A 20,604-nucleotide genomic window follows, 5' to 3' on the forward strand; every position below is an offset into this window, starting at 1 on the left:
TATCACTGATGAACTTACAGGAAGTAGTTTCAGTGTAGCAGGGGAGAGAAAGCTAGATTTAATTGGGTTGAGGAGTGAGTGGGAGATACAGTGAAAGAAATACACATGGAAAAATCAAGAAGTTTGGGTGTAATAAGAGTTTATCAGGAAAGGAAGGTGGTTTAGAATTTAGGGACTGGTATTTGTTTTTCTTGTAAGAAAGTAGAGATTTTAGCACATTTAATTCTTAAGGAGAAGTGGCCCATTGAGAAGGAGTGGTTGAAGATGTAAGAGAAAGCAGATGGAGTAATTAGTAGACTGAGTTTCCCCAGAAGATGGAAGGAGATAGGATCCAGAGTACAGGTAGACAAATGAACCTTGATTTAGAGAAGGCATTTCTTTCATTACAATGTGGAGAGAGGGAGATCAGGAATGTTAATAGCTTAAAGTTGGAAGTTGAGGAAGTTATCTTCTGATGATTCCTATTTTCTGTGTAGAAGATGAAATCATCTCATAGGAGACAAAAGACAAAGAGAAAAGATTGGAGGTTTCAGCAGAATGGAGAAACATTGAAACAGTTATTGTAAGCAAAGTCAGAAAGTTAATATGAGATATGTGGCAGGATTTCTCATCTTTATTGAGAACTCAGTGACAATTTTTCCCACCTGTGAGGGATAGAGTGTATCTCACAGAATGTTTAGTTAGTATCTAAACATTGTTTAGTAAGTAGCTAAATGTCAAAGATACTTATCTGCATTTAAAATAAAAGTACTTTTTATCATAGAACAACTTTTACATGAAAATAGCCAGCAAGATTTGATGGTCATAAAATTGCACAATTGAAATTTCATTCTGAGTATGACCTTGATAATCTCTGAAGGGATCTTTAAGAAAGGGAAGTGTATGAAATTACAGTGTTAAGTTACAGTACATTATGATTCATTATTTCAAATTCAGTGTTGGTTATTCCTGAATGCATAAGGTAGAGTGGTCTTGTATACATCCCTCTCAGAATAAATCTTTGCATTGCAAGCATTTGAATCAATGTCAATAACTTGCAAAATGAAAGGATGAAAGAGTGGTCTCTAAAGAGTTCTGAGAAGGTGAAAAATAAAAAGACAACTGTTGTCTGATCATTTTATGAAAGGACAATCAATGCTTTTTAAGCACTGCTAATGCTCTCTTCTCTAGAAAGAAAAGATAAATGGATCGTATCAGAGGTTTTTCTTGGGAAATTCTACATGAGAAATAACGAGGCTCCCATTTATTTGATTTGTTAATGCCTCTCAGGAAAATTAAAAATACACAGGTATATCAATTAAAGTTTTATATAGGAAAAATAATTATTAACAATATTGAGAAATGAAAAAAACTTTTTTAAGAGCAAAGAATTAAGGGTCTTAGATTCTAATTTCCATAACCTCCAAACTGCAATCCTACCATATGGTAGGTAACTCACCCCAAAGAGCCTCAGTTTTCTCATTAGAAAATGAAGATGGTTCTTATATATCTGCAACTAGATTAGAACTGTACTTCAGTAAACAGAAGTCACAATTCAGTTAGACAGATTTTGCCTGGTTCAGATATATTTCTAAAGAAATAAGTTTTTCTGTAAGTCCAAAAAAAGATCCTTTGGGAACTTACAGGAACAGAAATTTCCAGAAATTCTATCCTTGGATGTTAAGGAGGTTAATATTCAAGCTGTTCTTTAGTTGTTCTATAGCTCTATTGATAATGGTGACCCAAGAGGTTACCACAATAATAATCTCCAGTTAAAAGTACCTAGAGTAATACCACTAAACCCTGCTGGGAAACACTACAGCCCTCCCAAAATATGACAAAAAAGGTTGATTAGGATAACCTCCCAAAATATAACATATGCTCACTCCTACTAATCTTCACAGGAAATAACGTCAATGCTTTGAAAAAGTTCATTACGGCTATGTCTGTAATAGAAAGCCAGTTTTATAGAATTCCATTTGTATGTCTTAGTTATGTCCTAACAATATATGTATATGCATGCAGGTATTTGTATATGCACACCTTTGTTTAGTTTTGTATCCTGACATCAAATAATCAATTTGATAAAAAATGTTTACCCTTAAACCAGTTATTTTGTGTTTAAAAAGTAAAAAATAAAAAAACAGGATTTCTGTAAGATTATGATGATTCCATTTACCCAAATTGTAAACCCACATGGACCCCAAAAAGGACATGGATAAGCTTGTCATTTAAAGAACACTTCCTACCAAGACTGGTTTTCCTAAGATCAAGTCTATGCACTGGCCACTAAGATGTGAAAACATAATCCTGCCAGGAGGTGCTATGATATTCTTTAATGTTATTTAAACACTCCACATGTTTGACCAGTGATGTGTCCAATATCTCTAAAATAAAAATAAAGAAACCAACAGCAAAATATTTAATCTATATTTTATAGAGCTAGCTCTATTTTCAGTTCAGGAGAAGATCTGAATCCTAGAGAAAAAAAGGATTATTTTAATCACCTTATAAGCTTTTCTTATATGTTCTTGATATAAACACTCTTTCACATTTCCTAAAATATTCTATTAGAGTGTTTCCTACTCCCACTCCTAGCCCCATGTAAATACTCTGAATATCCCTTACTTCTTCCTGTTTATCCACCAAAAGTTGAACTGCACAGTGTAAAGCTATATTTTGCTGTCAGAGAATTGACAGTCATGTCAGGAAAAATCCATGCTATGTGCTGGTGGTAAAATTACAGTGAAAAAGTTTCATGTTTCCTGATTTTTACCCAACTTTAATAGAATTATTGTTCATTTGATAAGTATCTATTACAGAGTGGAACATAATACAATTAGAAGAGTATCTTGGGACAATGTGACTAGACATACGTCATGAAGGAAGAATGAAGATTAAGACAACTGGCCTCAGACTTTGCTGGATGAAGTGAAATTTATGCCAGCTCAAACAGAAGCAGTCAGATGCCCCCCAGTTCTTGAAGAATTGAGTCAAAGGATTCTTGGAGGAAAGGTTAACAGGAATAAATGCTACTATGTGTTAAATTCTATACAGCCATTAAAATAAGACCTTCATCAAGATATGCCCTCTGGGGAACACAGAAAGCAGAAAACTGCTCATGTGTCCAGAAAGCTCAGAAATACTAACCTTTGCAGAAACCATGGAAATTGAGTTCCACATGCATTTACTGAGTCATGAAGTAGTACATTTGGAAACTCTAATTTTTATACATCATTCATTGTTAGGCAAACAATTAAAATAAAATTACTTACAAATAGTTACAGGGATTAGAAACTATCTCCATTGCTTTTAGAGCAGAATTCTCCAGGTGACTTGAAAGCTGGGCTTCACTTTCAGGATAAAGAAAAAAATGTGTGTTTCAAGGATAATTCTTATAACAGATTAGGAATTATATTAAAACACAACAAAGTAAGCATTGAACATTAGACCACATAAGAAATCAAAATTTTGTCATAGTAATAATACCACAAAAATATACATGCTCAGATATTAGAGGAGGGAGAAGATGAGGAAAGAAGTCCACAGTTGACCACTGGAAGAGATCCCGGTCCCAGTCTCCCTCGTCTGCACTAGGGATTTGAGAAGCACTTGGTAGACCCTTCAGGCCCACACTTCTATTCCATTCTGTTCGAGCCTCTTAATTCACCATTTGAAATTAATGTCACTGGGCTAAGGCACTGTTCTCTAATGATTCTTTGAAAAATGAAAAACCACTAGGGAAGGACCATGTAATTAACAGCTTTTCTTATCTGGAGTAGATCAGTGTGTCACAGCCTTTCTAAAATATACCTAGCTGAGAAGAGATTTCTCCTGGAATAAGAAGCAGGAACTTTAATTGGGGATGAAAGGAGAAAGTTGGAGATTAAGACTCAGCTTAATAACACAGCTCCAGAGGACAAATGTCTAGATAGGAAGGGCTGGGGGCCCTGTCAGCAAAGAGAAATGATGCTGCAGGGTGAGGTCAAGGGAACAAGAGGCACAGAACAGGTTTGAACTGGCAGACAGTGACCTGGAACATCCAGGGAATTCACTGCAGACTTAGCAGAACTTAACACAAGGGTGACAGAATGCCTGATACCCAGATAACATGTATGGGAACTCTGATTCCAGGAAGTACACACCCATCTCTGCCATACACACACTAAAGATACGTGAACAGGATATTCACTTTGGGAGTATATAGATCTTGCACAGGAATACAGAGAGAAACACTTTCCAGAGCCTCAGCTTTCATGTGTATTTTTTAATAAAGTTGACCTCCTTAAGAATGAACCTATAGTCATGTCATAGTTCTGCTCTTTCTCCTCTCCTGAACAAAGCTTCTTATTTCGCTTTACAAAATAAAGGCATACCTCTCACTTAATCTAAATGGGATCTCTCTATTAGGGAATAAAAACTCTTCCAAGTCTTTAATCAAAAGAACAAGCAAAATATTACAGTGAACAAAGTCTCTTTTAATCAAGTCCCTTCCACACAAACCCACTGTAGGATTCCAAATTTCCCTGCCTAATACATATTTCTCTAATAGCGAAGGTCAGCATTAGAAGAGGGATCTTCAGGCCACTGATGGATGTTGGGAATTCAGATAGTCTGTAGGGTGGGGAAGAAGGAGTGATGATACTACTTGTCTTATCCCAGCCTTGAGACTGACAAATACCTCATCAGAAGAAGAGTTGCCCATGATTTCAGTGCCTCTGATGGTTAGAGAACATTTTTTCTCTTATAAATTTCAGTTTAAAAACCAGAATTTCATTCCTTCAAGAAAAACTTGCTAATTATGAACATTTTACAATCTACAAGATGAAGATTCTACTAGTATTTTAAAGATGGAGATGTGCCAATTTGATTCTCATAACAAGCACTCTTCATAAAAGAAGACTTAAGTAATTTTTCAAAAAATAGCCAACAAAAAAAGAGACAGAGACAAACATTCCATGAAACAAGCATTCCATGAAATTATTTAAGAAAACTTCCCTCATCTCATCAGTGACAAGAAAATTGAAACACAAGAGATTCAGAGAACCCATGCAGGTCAACAGATGAGAAGACCAACTTCCAGACACATAATAATTTGCTTAAACAAAGTAGGTATAGAAGAAAAAATCCTAAAGGCAGCAAGAGAAAAAGATCAGACTACCTACTGGGGAAGACCAACCAGAATAGTAGCAGATTTATCTACAGAAACACTTTAGGCTAGGAGAGCTTGGAGTCCAATCTTCAAAGTCCTCAAAGATAATCAGTTTCAACCAGGATAACCTACCCAGCTAATAGCCTCATCAGTGAGGGAGAATTAAAATCTTTTCCAGATATTCAATCCCTAAAAATTATGTTGCCTCTAGACCAGCGCTACAAGAAACACTTAAGAAAGTATTAAACACAGAAGAAAGGGAAAAAAAGAACAACAACATTCTTCACAAGAGTGCAGGAAAAAGATTGAAAACACACTTGAATCAACCCCCAAATCAAAAGAAACACAACAAATAAACAAACAGGATCAACAACACCAATATAAGAACCCCATGACAGGGATCAACTCTCACATTTCAATAATTAGCCTGAATCTGAATGGACTAAATGCACCACTGAAAAGACATAGAATGGCAAAGTGGATAAAATATCTTTAAAAAGATGAAGAAGGTCACCATATAATGATAAAAGCTTCAATCCATCAACAAGAAATATCCGTCCTAACATATATGCACCCAACAAAGGAGCACCAAAGTTTGTAAAGTAGCTTGTATGGAAACTTAAAAAAAGATTGACTCTAACACTGTCACAGCTGAGGACTTTAATACCCCGCTCACAACCCTGGACAGATCATCAACATGAAAACCAGCAAGGAGATCCAGAACCTCAATGAGACTCTTGAACAAATGGACCTAATTGATAACTACAGAACATTCCACCCAACGACCACACAATACACATTCTTCTCATCACCACATGGAACGTACTCCAAGATCGACCACATCATTGGCCATAAATCAAACATAAGCAAATTTCATAAGACTGAAATTTTGCCATGCAACTTCTCAGACCACAGTGGAATAAAAATAAATATCAAGACCAACAAAGTTCCCCCCAAAACCACAAAGACATGGACACTAAACAATATGATGCTAAGTGACTCCTGCGTCAATGATGAAATCAAAACAGAGATTAAAAGGTACCTGGAAACAAATGAAAATGAAGAAACATCTTACCAAAACCTCTGGGATGCTATGTAAGAGGGGAATTCATATCTCTACAAAAGCACATGAAGAAAATGGAAAGATCACAAGTTAACAGCCTACCAAGTCACCTAAGTAAGCTGGAAATGCAAGACCACCGAAACCCTAACTTCAGCAGAAGAATCCAGATCACCAAAATAAAAGTCCTAATCCAGTATATTGAAGACAAAAGGATAATACAAAAAATAAACAAAATGAAAAGCTGGTTCTTTGAAAGGATAAACAAGATAGATGGTACCCTAGCCAGACTGACCAAGAAAAAGAGAGAAAAAGTCCAAATAAACTCAATCAGAAACACAAAAGATGAAGTCACAACTGACCCTGAAGAAATACAAAAGATTATCAGAGACTACTATGTACAATTGTATGGAAACAAACTTGAAAACCTAAAGGAAATGGAGAACTTTCTGACATCACACAACCTCCCTAGGTTGAAACAAGAAGACACTGAGATCCTAAACAGACCAATAACAATCAAGGAAATGATTATGTCATAAGAGAACTACATAAAAAAAGAAGCCCTGGACCAGATGGCTTTCCAGCAGAATTCTACAAAACATACAAGGAGGAACTAATACCAATCCTATTGAAAGTATTCCAGGTGATTGAGAAAGATGGTACTCTCCCCAAATTATTTTATGAAGCTGACATCACATTCATACCCACTCCAGGTAAAGATCCAACAAAAAAAGAGAAAAACAGGCCAATATCTTAGATGAACATAGATGCTAAAATTCTCAACAAGATCCAGGCAAACTGGATTCAACAACATATCTCAAAAAACATCCATCATGACCAAGTAGGCTTCATCCCCAGGATGCAAGGCTGGTTCAACATTTGTAAGATCATAAATGTAATTAAATACATCAACAGATGTCAAAACAAAAACCACAGGATTATGTCATTAGATGCAGAATAAACTTTTGATAAAATCCAGCACCCCTTCTTGATAAAAACCCTCGAATATCTAGGCATACATGGAACATATCTCAAAATAGTAAAAGCCATCTACAAGAAACCCACAGCCAGCATACTCCTAAACAGACAAAAATTGGAACTATTTCCCCTGAAAACTGGAACAAAACAAGGATGCCCACTCTTGCCCCTTCTGTTCAAAATAGTTTTGGAAGTCCTGGTTAGAGCACTCAGAGAAGAGAAGGTGATCAGGGGTATCCTGATAGGAAAAGAGGAAGTGAAGTTATCTCTATTTGCAGATGACATGATTGTATACCTTGAAAACCCAAAAGAATCTGCCCCAAACCTTCTGGCCCTGATACAGGACTTTGGCAAGTCTCAGGGTATAAAATAAATGTGCAAAAGACAATCGTATTTCTACACACCAATAATAAACAAACAGAAACCCAAATACAAAGCACAATTCCATTTATAATAGCCACACACACAAAATGAAATACCTTGGCATCTTCCTAACCAGAGATGCAAAAGACCTTTACAATGAAAACTACAAAACACTTCTCAAAGAAATCAAAGATGACACAAATACATGAAAAAATATTCCATGCTCATGGATTGGAAGAACCAACATTGTTAAGACGTCCATTTTAGCTAAGGCAATCTACAGATCTAATGCAATACCCATCAAATTACCAGCAAAATTCTTCTCAGACCTATAAAAAACAATATAAGAATTCATATGGAAACATAAATGACCAAGAATAGCCAAAACAAAACAAAACAAAACAAAAACAAAGCACACTCTCAGACTTTAAACTATACTATAAAGCTACAATAATCAAAACAGCCTGGTATCGGTACAAGAACAGGCATATAGACCAATGGAATAGAACTGAGGTCCCAGAAGCAAAACCTCAATTTTTCAACCAACTCATCTTCAACAAAGCCTCCACCACCCACTACTGGGGAGAGGAGAACCTATTCAGTAAATGGTGCTGGGAAAACTGGCTGACTACATGCAGAAGATTGAAACAGGACCCCTACACAAAAATTAACTTCCCATACACAAAAATTCCCATACACAAAAATTAACTCTAAATGAATCACAGACCTAAATGTAAAACTTCAAACTGTAAGAACCTTAGAAAATACAGGAGACACTCTTATGGAAGTTGGAACTGGTAACCAATTCTTGATCAAAACCAGAAGTGCCCAGGCCATAACAAATAAGATAGACAAGTGGGACCTTATTAAACCGACAAGTTTCTGCAAAGCCAAAGCAACCATGAAGAGAGCGGGGAGACAGTCCACAAATGGGAAAAAATATTTGCCAACTCCATGTCTGACAAAGGCCTAACATCAAGGATCGACAAGGAACTCAAACGTGCTGAAAAGAAAAAAACAAACAGTCCCATTACAAAGTTGGCGAAAGATATGAATAGACAGTTCTCAAAAGAAAACATATGAGCAGCCAACAGACACATGAAAAAATATTCAGCCTCATTAACCATCAAGAAGATGCAAATTAAAACTACACCGTGATACCACCTAACTCCAGTCAGAATGGCCGTCATCAATAACTCAAAAAATAACAGATGCTGGAGAGGATGTGGCAAAAAGGGAACACTTTTATACTGTTTGTGGGATTGTAAACTAGTACAGCCTCTGTGGAAATCAGGGTGCTGATTCCTAAAAGTTCTAAAAATTGACCTTCCATATGAACCTGCAATTCCCCTCCTGAGAATATACCCGGAATAACTCAGGTCACTCTACAAAAAAGATACCTGCACCCGTATGTTTATCGCAGCATTGTTCACAATAGCAAGCACATGGAACCAACCATGCTGCCCATCAAAAGAGGACTGGATTAAAAAAATGTGGTACATATATACAATGGAATATTATGCAGCCATAAAGAAGAACAAAATCATGAACTTCGCAGCAACGTGGATGAAATTAGAGTTTATAATAGTGAGTGATCTCTCAGAAACAAAAAGCTGAGTATCACATGTTCTCACTCTTAAGTGGACCTTGAACAACTACCGTATTACTGCAGGAAAGGGATTGAAAATAGCGGGAAACTGCGGGGCCGTGGGTGGGGAGGTGGGGGAGTGGGTAGCTGGGATTGACAGTAGTCGATATCCACCTGGGGAAGGCGGCCACACCTCATCAGTAAGGGTACCTGCACAATGAACATTTGTATACCTCACCCTGAATTGTAGCACACATTTTCAAAATAAAAATTAAAAGAGAAAAAAAAAATAGGCCAATAATCAGTGTGAACATTTTTTCTTTCCATATATGGCAGCTGAAGTATAGGACCAATGAAAGTTTTCACATGCTAATTTGATAATTCTTACAGCTACTAATTATTGAATATATTCAGTGTTCTGGGCTCCATGTTGTGGGACCTAATGTATTACCTTTGTAAATCCCCAATCTACCCTGAGAGGTAGTTACTATGGTGTTAACCCTATTTTACAGATAAAGAAAGAAATACTGATAATTTAAATAATAAATGGCAGAGAATGGGATGCAAATTCAGGTAGTCAGATGGATTCTAGAGCCTAATATTTATTTTTATTCTTTAATTTTTTTATTGTGCTACATGGGTTAGGGCACATTTTTATTATTTCTGAAGTACAAGCATGCCATGTCAAAAAATACTTTCTCTCCTAAAGGATAAGATAATTATCTCATGAAAGCATTTGAGATAGAGTTTAGCACATCATGGGAATTTAGGAAATATTCATTTGCTATTTCCTTACTGTCTTATAAATAAATCTATTTGTCTCTTCTCTATGAAATCCAATGCTTATCTTGAGTGGTGACCCCTTCATTATATTTTCATCGCTTCAATTAATGCTCAGATTTTAGGAGTTACATATAGCAAGATAAAATTTGTAAATGAAATCATGTTCTTTGCAGCAACATGGATAAAGCTGGAGATCATCATCCTAAGTGAACTAACTCAGAAACAGAAATCAAACACTGCATGTTCTCACTCTTATGCAGGAGCTAAATGGTCACAAAGATGGAAATAATAGACACTGGGGACACCATAAGCAGAGAAGTAGAGAGGAGGTTTAGGGTTCAGAAATTATCTATGGGGTTCAATGTTTACTATCTGGGGAATGGGCCACCTGAGACCCAATCCCTACCTCTACACAGTATGTCCATGTAACAAGCATGTACATGTACTCTCCGAATCTAATATAAAACTGAAAAAAATTGTAATTCAAATAGTGTAACTCTCAGATATTCCCAGTTTGAAAAAACAAAACACTCAAAAGTAACCACTGGACACCTGATGGGAAATCCTGATGCTCTGGAAATAGAGAGATGCCCAGAGATGCCAAGAGGCACGCCTAGCTGGACCAGGCTTGTGAACACACAGGAGAATCTTTCTAGGGAGATTGTTAACTGTCAGGGGATGTTCAGAGGCACTGAAACAGCTGCCTCGCTGTCTTTGGAATTGCATAGAGGAGGGCAGCACCATAGAAAAATTTCCAAAATTGAATTCTGAGTTTTCTGGTGAACTGCAGGTCTCCAAGAGAGCCATACTGGAGATGTAGATAATAGATCACCCAAGATAAAATCAGAAGAGGAAGGCATCTTGGCAGATCAGGGGAAACTAAGTAGCCAGGGTTATAGGGGAGTAGTGAATAGTTCCATGAACAGGTTGAGGCTGTGTTTGAACATCTCCACTATGTTCTTCCCATATTCATGCCCTTCCCACTGTCCCTTTACATTCAAACAGCCCTGTCCCTTCACCAGTTCTGCAGAACCACAAACACAAACAGTTTTCCACATGTACCTGGAGTCCAGTGGTCTAGAAGTTCCATGGGCAACAAGTGGTAAGTAGGAGAGTGTCAGTTGGTCAGTAGAAAAGCAGGATGGCCACAGCAGCAAACAACAGAGAAAAGGCCTACAGACTATAAACTACAGCCTTGGTCCAAGCTTGAACTTCTTATCCTTTGTGGGCCCCTAGAGGAGCTAATTAGGGAAGTAACTCTTAAAACAAGTCTGGACTTCCTGCTAAGCAGGGCAGTGCAGTCATTTCAAATTTATGGTGTTTAAAGGCATTGGGAGAGGGATTTGAGAACTAGGTATCCTGAGGGTGCCAAAAAATATGTACACATTTTAAGAGATGTTATCTATGTATTACTTTTAGTTTGTTGTAATCAGAAGTGTCTGGACTCTGATGGTAACCACTTTGAGCACCTCTTGTAACTGTAGAAGATAAATGTGACTTTTATTCATCTTTTTGTTATTGGTACACATTATTACAATTTTAATATAGTTTTTCCTTTTTAAAAATGTGTATGTATGTGTATATATACGTGTGTATATGTATATATATATATATACCCCTTTATATGTTTTAGCACTTCACAGCTTACTACCAACCTACATATATGGTCAGGCTTATGCAAACAGTAGAAGGAAACTGCAGAAAAGGCTCAAATAAAATAAAAAAGAAATCCAGAATCTATTGAAGCCATGCATGCTTCCCCAGCATTGGCTCAAACACAAAAAGAATGAAAAATTTCTCTAAGATACCAGTTAACCATTTATCATTCACACTCTCCCTCCCCTAATCAATTAATACCTAACATTTTTATGACACTTACTAAGACAGTGCAGGTTTGCACACATTATCCCATTTAACTTTTGACAAATACAGTATTGTGTTAAAAGTTATCTAGAAATGAGTCACTTTCTTGCTTAAATTTTCTTTTTACTTCTGTTTAGGCCATTTCAGTTGTCTTCACGTTGAATTTTAAAAAAAAACTACACTGAATCAAGAAGGCAAAGAAAATAAGTTGCTTATGATTGAAAGCCATACTCTTATATTAACGGATTGATGGTCTTTCAACCTAACTCACCATGATATGTTGGGGTGTCTTTCTCCTGTAAGTAAAAGTTAGCCATAACTTGGGGTATGAATATGATAAGTGTCTCTGAGCCCTTATAAATATGACTTCATTTTCCCTTCAGTCTTCATCAGGAATTGAATCATTTGTGTAGTAAAAGAGCTGTGGAGTCCTATTCTGTTCATACTGCTATACAAGCTCTTACTCTGTGCTCGCTTAGTGTTTCTGTCTGAAGAATCAGTAGTTTAGGATCGCCGTAGGCCATTCTTAAATTTAAGTCAGAAAACAGACATTGCTATAGATAAAAACTAGAAATAAAAATAATTCATGACCCCCACTGAACTTGGCACTTGCTTTAGGGCAACTAGACATATTGATCTAGACTGCTGCATAATGTAAACAATTGGTTTTGCTTTGTTGTTGGTCCATGTGGCTGTAATTTTAATGGACATCAACATCTTATTATACTGAAATCAGATGAGATTTGATTATGAGACAAGTATAGGTAGTTAGTATGAGTAAAAATGATTTAAAATGAAAAGTACTAATGTTTATGTTATAAATTTGCTAATTGCCTTTCTGTGGCAAATATTACTATAATAGGCACTTATAGTTACATTATATGGTGCATAAGCATTAGGAAATTTGATCTTAAAATACAAATTACCATTAGATCTTTTCTTTTCAAAGCTATTAAAATCCTTTATATTGGGAAACATCAATGTTACCCTAAGTGTGTCAGCATTTGTAAGTGCTTTGAAGATGAAAAATGCACTCATGGGCCACGTAAAGTCTTTTAAACCCCCTTTTAAAGGGAAAAATTGCTTTCTCTACTTTTTGAATTTGACTTCACAAAACAACTTTTAAAGACTTAACAATGAACTTATCACAAAACATAACACCCCTGTTACTACTAATATTAATGGCAATGAATGGTCTTTGGTTTCGTGATCCCATCTCAGAAAAAGTGACTTTTTATAATTCATAAAACATAAATACTTATAATTCTTCAGGTGTAAGCATGTCTCCCATAAGAAGAAAATGTGCGGGATAAAAAAGTTTTATGGTTCTAAAAGACTGTCTGCACATAAAATGAGAGCAAGAAATTGCATACAATCACCTAAATACTCAGATGTTTTCTGTGATAGTTTAGTTTTTATTTGGGGAAACAAGGTAGGATTGAATTATTTTGGATCTTGATGTATTGAACTGTCTCATGCTTTCACCTATTTTTGAATGTGTAAGTGTCTCGTGTATTTTATTATAAAATTGAGAATAACCAATCAGTAATCAGGGTTAGGAGCTCTGAGTCTATTTCTTAGTGCACAACTATCATGCTATGGTGCTTATCTAACTCTTTGATCTCTTTTAAAGTAAATAAATTCATCTCATTATCTTTTTAAGTAGCACTGGAATGTCATACAAGAATGTCTATCCATCTAAGAAGAGTTCAACACACAGTCACACTATAAATAGCATCATGCCTCGGAACATAAATTTATTTCAGTTAGAGTCTCACTCTGTCACCCAGACTGGAGTGCAGTGGCCACTCCCGGCCACCACAGCCTCGACCTGCTGGGCTCCAGCGATCCTTCCACCTCAGCCTTTCAAGTAGCTGGAACTACAGGCGTGCGCTACCACGCTGGGCTAATTTTTTGATTTGTTGTAGAGATGAGATCTCACCAAGTTGCCCAGGCGGGTCTTGAACCCATGGGTTCAGGCAATCCACTCACCTCAGCCTCCCAAAGGCATGGGATTACAGGCTGAGCCACCGAGCCCGGCTAGACTATATTTAAATAGAAGTCTTTCTGTCCCATCTCGACTTCTTTGTAACTAATAACTGTAAACTGGATTGAAGGAACAGCAGTAAAGTCCGTTTTCCTCTTTATGGTCTTGAAGTTGAGATGCAATTTCTTTGTCAATGTAATTTAATTTATCATAATTTATTTTGTCAAATACATACTGAATATATTCATTCATTAAACATTTATTGATGGCATGTTAGGAAACAAACACAGTTCAGGTAATAGGTATAGAGAAATAAAAGCTGCAATTCTGTTATTGTTCTCAAAAAGCTTCAATATACAGGTTAAGTGCAATGATAGAGTCATATAAAAAGCCTAAAAGGAAAGCTAGTTTAATGAGGGAGGACATTTAAAAAAGTATCCTTAATGTGGGCTATGCCTGATTAAGATTTGAAGTTTGAGAAAGTGTTATCCAGAAAAAGAAGCAGAATATGGATATTTAATAGAAATGGAACAATATGAAAATGATGCAAGTCATGGATATATAAGAAATTTGGTTGTAGAATGACAATAGTGTACAAAGTGTACAAAGTATGACATGATGACAAGTAATAGGGATGGATCATAAAATACTTTGCTATGCTAATGAGTTTGGATTCTATTCTACAGGAAAAGGAGATAGCTGTAATTAAAGAATTTTATGAGAAAAGAATGTAATCAGGTATGTTTTTAGAGTTTTATCTCTGGAATTATTATGAAGAATAAATTTAATAGGAGGTTATTATAAGATACTATATGAGAAATAAAGAACAGTCGCAAGGCAGTGACAAGGACATAAAGAGTAAAAAAGACCTGATGAGAAAAGTTGGTGACCTTTGGATAAAAGTAGCAAAGGAAGGGTCTAGGATTATTGGTTTCGGGTTTGAGTGGTTGTGGGAGAAGCTGATATTATTCACAAAGACAGGAAATATTTATAAGAGTAATTTTGATGGGAAGTGCTGAGTATGAACATAGGATATAGGATTATTGTGGAATAACCAATGACTTCCAAGTAATTTTAAATATAGGACTGAAGTTCAGGAGAGATAGAAGTTTGGATTTTTTTTTTTGGAATCCTTCCTTTATTGTATAGAGATAAAAGAACAAAAAAAGAACAAGGACAGATAAGCTCTAGAGAGCACCAATCATTAAACAATACTCAGAGGAAGATCTATAAATACAAACTGAGGAATGGCTGGAAAGATAAGAAGGAAGCTAGGAAGTAATGATTGTCCACGGGAATCCAGTGAGAAAAAATTTTTAAATTCAGATAGAGATAAAATTAGATAAGTTCTGTAGATATTCACTGGCAAGGAAAGGATACCCTATAAGAACCTCTTTAATTATGTTCAACAATAGGATGATAGACTGAGGATTGAAGTCGGTGAGAAGTAAATGAGCAACGAAGAAGAGAAGGCTGTGTGTGACTAATGAATCTCAGGAATTTTACAAGGTGCTGGGAAAGGTGTGATCTCTACTAGAATATGCAATCTCCAAAGGTGCTAAAATATGTAATCTCCATTATACACATTCCTATGTCTCTTCAGTGACAAAGAAGCAGACAGCTTTTTCCTAGTGCATTAAACTCTCTGTTTGTAAATTAGCTGTATGAATTCTTTCATATCACCGTAGCCATTCCTACATGTACAAGACATTTCACTAAAAAGTGAAAATGTAGCCAACCAGCAAGGCATTCGGGTTGCACAGCATTCGGTCGTGAGTTTGAAGGACTATGACACTGAGTTGATCAGTAGTTCTGGTCTCATGCAAATCCATTCTTTGTTTCCCTTCGATGACTCTCCAATAGATACAACAATAAACAAAATAGACAAACATGTGTGTCCTCAAGAAGCTTACATTTAAATACAGAGAGAGAAAACCACAATCAACAAAATAAATAAGTAAAATATATTGTATGCTAGGTGGCAAACACTTCTGAGAAAAAAATTTAAGCAGGGAAAGATACTGGAGTTTTTGTTTGTGAGTGGGGATGATGAAATATGAGAACCAGTGAGAACTCCACTGAGGTAACATTTGAGTAAAAATCTAAAAGTACTACAGGATTAAGCTATGGAGATACTTGGAAAAAGAAGACAAAAAACCAAATATCATGAGTTGAATGAGTGTCTGGAATAGTCTATTAACAGAAAGGAGATAAATATGGCTGGAGAGAGATGGAAAAGGAAAGTAGTGAGAGACAATATCATAGAGGCAATAGGGAAAGAGAATCTAGATTCTGGGTCATTGTTAAGACTGTGCAGAGTGATTTTGAATAGGAAAAATGATTCTTGAGTTCTAAGGGACATCTTAAAATATAACGTATCATTTTCATATTTGCCTCTTCTTTCTTTTGAGGGTGGTGTTTCTTTACTACTTCCCAGATCTTCTTGGCCCCATTATAAAAACTCTCGTCTCAAAGACTAGAGAAACTAATTATTCACTTCATTGAGCGTGGAGAGACAGTTTCAGGAGATGCATTGAAAGCAGTCACTGTGCCATTCAAAAGGCTGATAGTAAGAACAACATAGAAATTTAGAAGAACCTTTTCCAAAGCTTGAAGAGAGGGTAATGGGTTGAAATTAGTTTCTGTGTTTTCTTGGCAAAATATTCACTAGGAAAAAGAAAGCTTTTACATGAAAAATTTTAAGATAGCTCAAGAAATGTACACCTTTGCAATTAAAATACTACCTTGCAAATAAAGCTCCTCAAATGGAATATGTATCTTTGGGTAATGACAGAGAAGAAATGCTGAAGAAAATAAGCTGAGGACCTCCTACATATATATATTTTTTGCATTTGCATTATTGTGGTAGCTTTTAGTTGCCTTCTTGAATATTTCTGAAGTAGACTTTTCAACTGGAGTTTATATATTTAATTGGTTCACACAAGTAGTAAAGAAAAAGGACAGTTGGGTAAAAAGGATGTGGCACCACTAATTCAATTGTGGCCTCACCTATTAGAACCAGTGTATGATTTTTAGATAGTATGTAGTCACAAATTTGGAAAACTGAATTTTCATTCAGACTATGATGTTAATTAGCATTTTATTACTCTGGATATCAGTTTTCTCACCTGTAAAATAAGCAGCTGAATGGAAAGTAACTACACATTTCTTATTAAGAAGATCTATGATAATCAGCTGCCATGGACAGAGTTGAGTCTAGCTTCTCTAAAAAAGATCCTTGCTTAGTAGTTCCTTAGGATTTTCTGCCCAAAGATGTCAATGACACAGCACTAACCCCTCTTTTTCCCCTCCATAACAAACAGATCACATTACTTCTTATTGAGTCAGAACTCAGGGTCAGGATCATTTTTTCTCCTATAGTGTCTAAGCAACCATAATCAAATAATCAGAAGATAGTACTTAAGTTGAAAACAATTTGCTATTAATCATTAAGAACATGGCCATATCAAAGGCAAAAGTTCCTAGTATAGTTAAGAAGAGCACTTATGTCCTGTCAGCCAATTTCTGTGATCCCTAAGGCATTCTAACATGTCATTAGTTCCATCAGCATAAGCAGCTGCAGCGACCCTGGGCTTAACCAAAATGGATCAATTAGGTTTTCAGTCAGAGACCTGAATATATAGAATTAATTTCCCATCTTTATGAAGTCTGCCTCTGTCCTGAGAGAAGAGCTTTCTGTAAAAGTAGCAAACTCAGACATTCAACAAGTAGAGAAGTCAATGACTTCTTTATCTTTGTTATCCCACCCACTCATTTTCTTATTACCCAAATCTGTATAAACTTAGATCAAAAAGTCTGTGTTTGTTTCAGTTCTGATGAAAAGTACTAACAATGTTGTTAGATAACTGTGATGAATTTTAATCTGATGACAGCTTGTGACCCACAAATTACTGTTTAAAATTAAATTGCATTTAAAATGAAACTGGCAAGATAGCCACAATATTAAACTTGCAATCTGCTATGATAAAACATCTATCTAAAACACTACATTAAGTATAAATACAGATAATTTCTATATAGAATATTGCAAATTAAATATAAAAAGCCCTTCAGTGTATTGCTTTATTAAATAAAATTGGTTGAATAATCTTATTTTATATCTTTTTTTTCAAATTGAGAAGTCAAAGTAGAGATGGATTGGCTTAGCTTTGGCAATTCACCCTTTGGCAGAGCTCCAGGTATAATCTAGGGCTACAGACTTCTAGGATTCTTCTTTGATGAACAAAAGTCCTCTATTTTCCACATCCCAAATGCTTATCTACAACAAATTTAAAATTTTTTTACATGCTTAATTTATTTACAAATAATTACTCAAAATGTATTAAATGTGATCTTTAAACCTTGTTTATATATTAGCTTTGAAAAATAACTACACTGAAATTTTGGAAGACCAGCTAAATTATTACTAAACTTGACAAGAATTGAGAATATTTCTGGTAATGAATGTTTGGATTCATGCTATTATTGAACAATAATGATGTAAATAATACTCAACCCAATGTGTATATTTTCATCCCATATTTCATCATTAAAAAATTGCATGTAGTAACAAAAGAATTCATAACAGCTGTCTGCAAATAATTTAATGACCATGTAATAGTTATTTCTTGGTTTTCAAAAGATACCAAAGAACAATATAAACCCTCACAGTATAACATAATTATAACAATTAACATGTGTACTTAATTATAGCTTTAATGCTCCTGTACATTAGTGCTCAAAAGATTCATAACACATTTGAGTAATATTAGTTAGAAAAAGAAAAGACCATATTTCACTTCGACTATTGCACACAGAAGAGAAATCACCCACTCTTTTTAAAAATACACCACAAGGATTGTAATTTCACAATTATTCTTACTCATTACTCATCTGGGACATAGTATTCACTCAGTGAACGCTGGTTGAAGAAATGAATGAATATGTGTGATCAGATGAGAAGGAAACTCAGGGAAAATGCCAAGTCTTTGGTTGTCACAGGACTGCTGCATGGACAACTGCTGTCGCAGTAGGGCTCCTAACATCTCTTTGCCATATTTTATTTTGGTTCATATGTGTGTAAAAACGATAAGGGATGAAGTCCAGCAAGTCTGTACATTACACAGAGGTGCCACATATTCAAAAAGCAGGGACATCACACATAAAATTCCCCAGGTACTTTCTAAGGTTTGCTTCCATATGCGACTCGATAGTGGCTCTGGCGCTTCAAATCTATTTATATTTGGGTGCAGTCTTCCTGTTACTCTTGGTCAGACCTCATCAAATCTGTCCTAGGGCCAGTACCTATCCTAGGGTTGTCAGCTTTGAAAACTGATTGGATTTTTGCTTAACGCCAGCAGGCGCTGACCATGGTACTGACAGAGAAAGGATTCTATTTGAAACCTTTCCTTTCTCTTATTGGTCTAGAAAATTCGAGTGACAAGAGTTGGGGCCAAAGAAGCCTGGAGCAACATCATTAATGTGAACCGTGTATTTCGGACTTCAGGGCGGAGACGTGGTCCATCAGGTTACAGTCAATGCCTCCCAGTGAGTGCTTGCTAAACCGAGACCTTAGGAACGTAACCGCTGCAGTAGAAAAAAGCTGACATCCAGCAGGGTATCTCGTCCCTCTCCTGGAAGATTGGCAGTAAGTGCATAGCCCAGAAACAGGAGCAGGGAGTCTAGAGGGAGGGGAGGGGAAGGGGGTAGCTAACCTGTATTCATATTGACAATGATATTCACTCTTATTTGTACAAGGTAAAGAAAAAATCAAGAGCTAATTTTAGCGTAAGTTTTCGGTCTTCCAACAGGTGCTTGGCTCCCTCACTCCCTTCCCTGCCAGGTGCTGTCCTGCTTTAGCTTCTTAAGGCTTTCTGTGCGAGGCAAGCTTCTCCTGAGAGTCCTTAAGCATGTGCAATTTCCCATCTCCTCCACAGCCCCAGCTCCACGCCTGGCAAACCCTTACCTGCAGCATGAAGATTAAGAAGCTGGCACAGCGCAAGGAAATCGACTGCTCTCCGCATGGTGTTTGCATTGAGAGGTGGAGGAGAAACTCCGCCACAACCCCACTTCAGGCAAAGTGCTCTTAAAAAGAGCCACTGCCAAAGGTCTTCTGGTCTGTCGGATTCGTTCCCAGGTCCCGGCTGGGGTTTGCAGGAAGGTCTGTGGCGCCGACAGAAACGAGCCCCAGCTTCGCCTCCCTAACAGGGAGAGAGGAAGAAGGGAAGGAGGCTGCGGGTAACCGGGACAGACACGCTCAGGGGCGGCGAATGCTTGGCCTTCTGGACGCTCAGCAGCCGCGGCGAGGACGGCAGGGTGGACTCCGTGCCAGCACAGGAGCCCAAGAGCCCAGCAGCGCGGCGGCCGGTGCAGTGAGAGCAGCAGCCCAGACGCGCCGCGGCTACTGAGCATGCCCAGCGCAGGCCCTCGCACGGCGGCGGAGTTTCAAAGTGAGATTCCACTTCTCCGGGTCTTAGCGGCGGCTGCGAGGGGAGCCGGCTCCGCTGCCGAGGCCGCGTGGGGTGGGGGAAGCGGGGGCGCGGGAGGATGGAGTGTTATTAGGGACCAAGAGTCCATCCAGATCCGAGGGTGGAGTGGAAAAGAGTCGGACTAGATGGGGGCATGGCCAGAGGAACCAGAGGAGGGAGCTAAAGACTGCCAACCACGCCACCCCCTCTACTTCTTCCCCAAATCTTGATTGACACGTGGACCGGGCTCACTGCTGGGAATTGGCACCTGCAGATTGACCAGTTTCCTAAATCCCAAGACTCGCCTACAGGAATATAGATGTCTTTCACTGCTGAGCATTCTGAGCTGCTTGGGGAAGCGTTACCAAGGCAGCTTGCTCGCTG

At 37.2% G+C, this 20,604-nt stretch overlaps 1 protein-coding gene across 1 annotated transcript in view; it reads right to left on the reverse strand.

Annotated features, from left to right (window-relative positions):
* The window catches only part of LOC103257707 (receptor-type tyrosine-protein phosphatase R-like), a gene marked incomplete at its 3' end in the record, with an annotated part of 37,009 nt that extends 16,895 nt beyond the window's left edge, over positions 1–20,114 (reverse strand). Inside the window, exon 1 of the mRNA XM_008055408.1 lies at positions 19,719–20,114. Within this exon, the coding sequence (XP_008053599.1) occupies positions 19,719–19,776 (58 nt within the window). The remainder of the gene's footprint in view (positions 1–19,718) is intronic.
* Positions 20,115–20,604: the final 490 nt, after the last annotated feature.

Source organism: Carlito syrichta, unplaced genomic scaffold (genome assembly GCF_000164805.1).
Source record: "Carlito syrichta isolate Samal-C Ts95f unplaced genomic scaffold, Tarsius_syrichta-2.0.1 Scaffold301847, whole genome shotgun sequence".
NCBI lineage: Eukaryota > Metazoa > Chordata > Mammalia > Primates > Tarsiidae > Carlito > Carlito syrichta.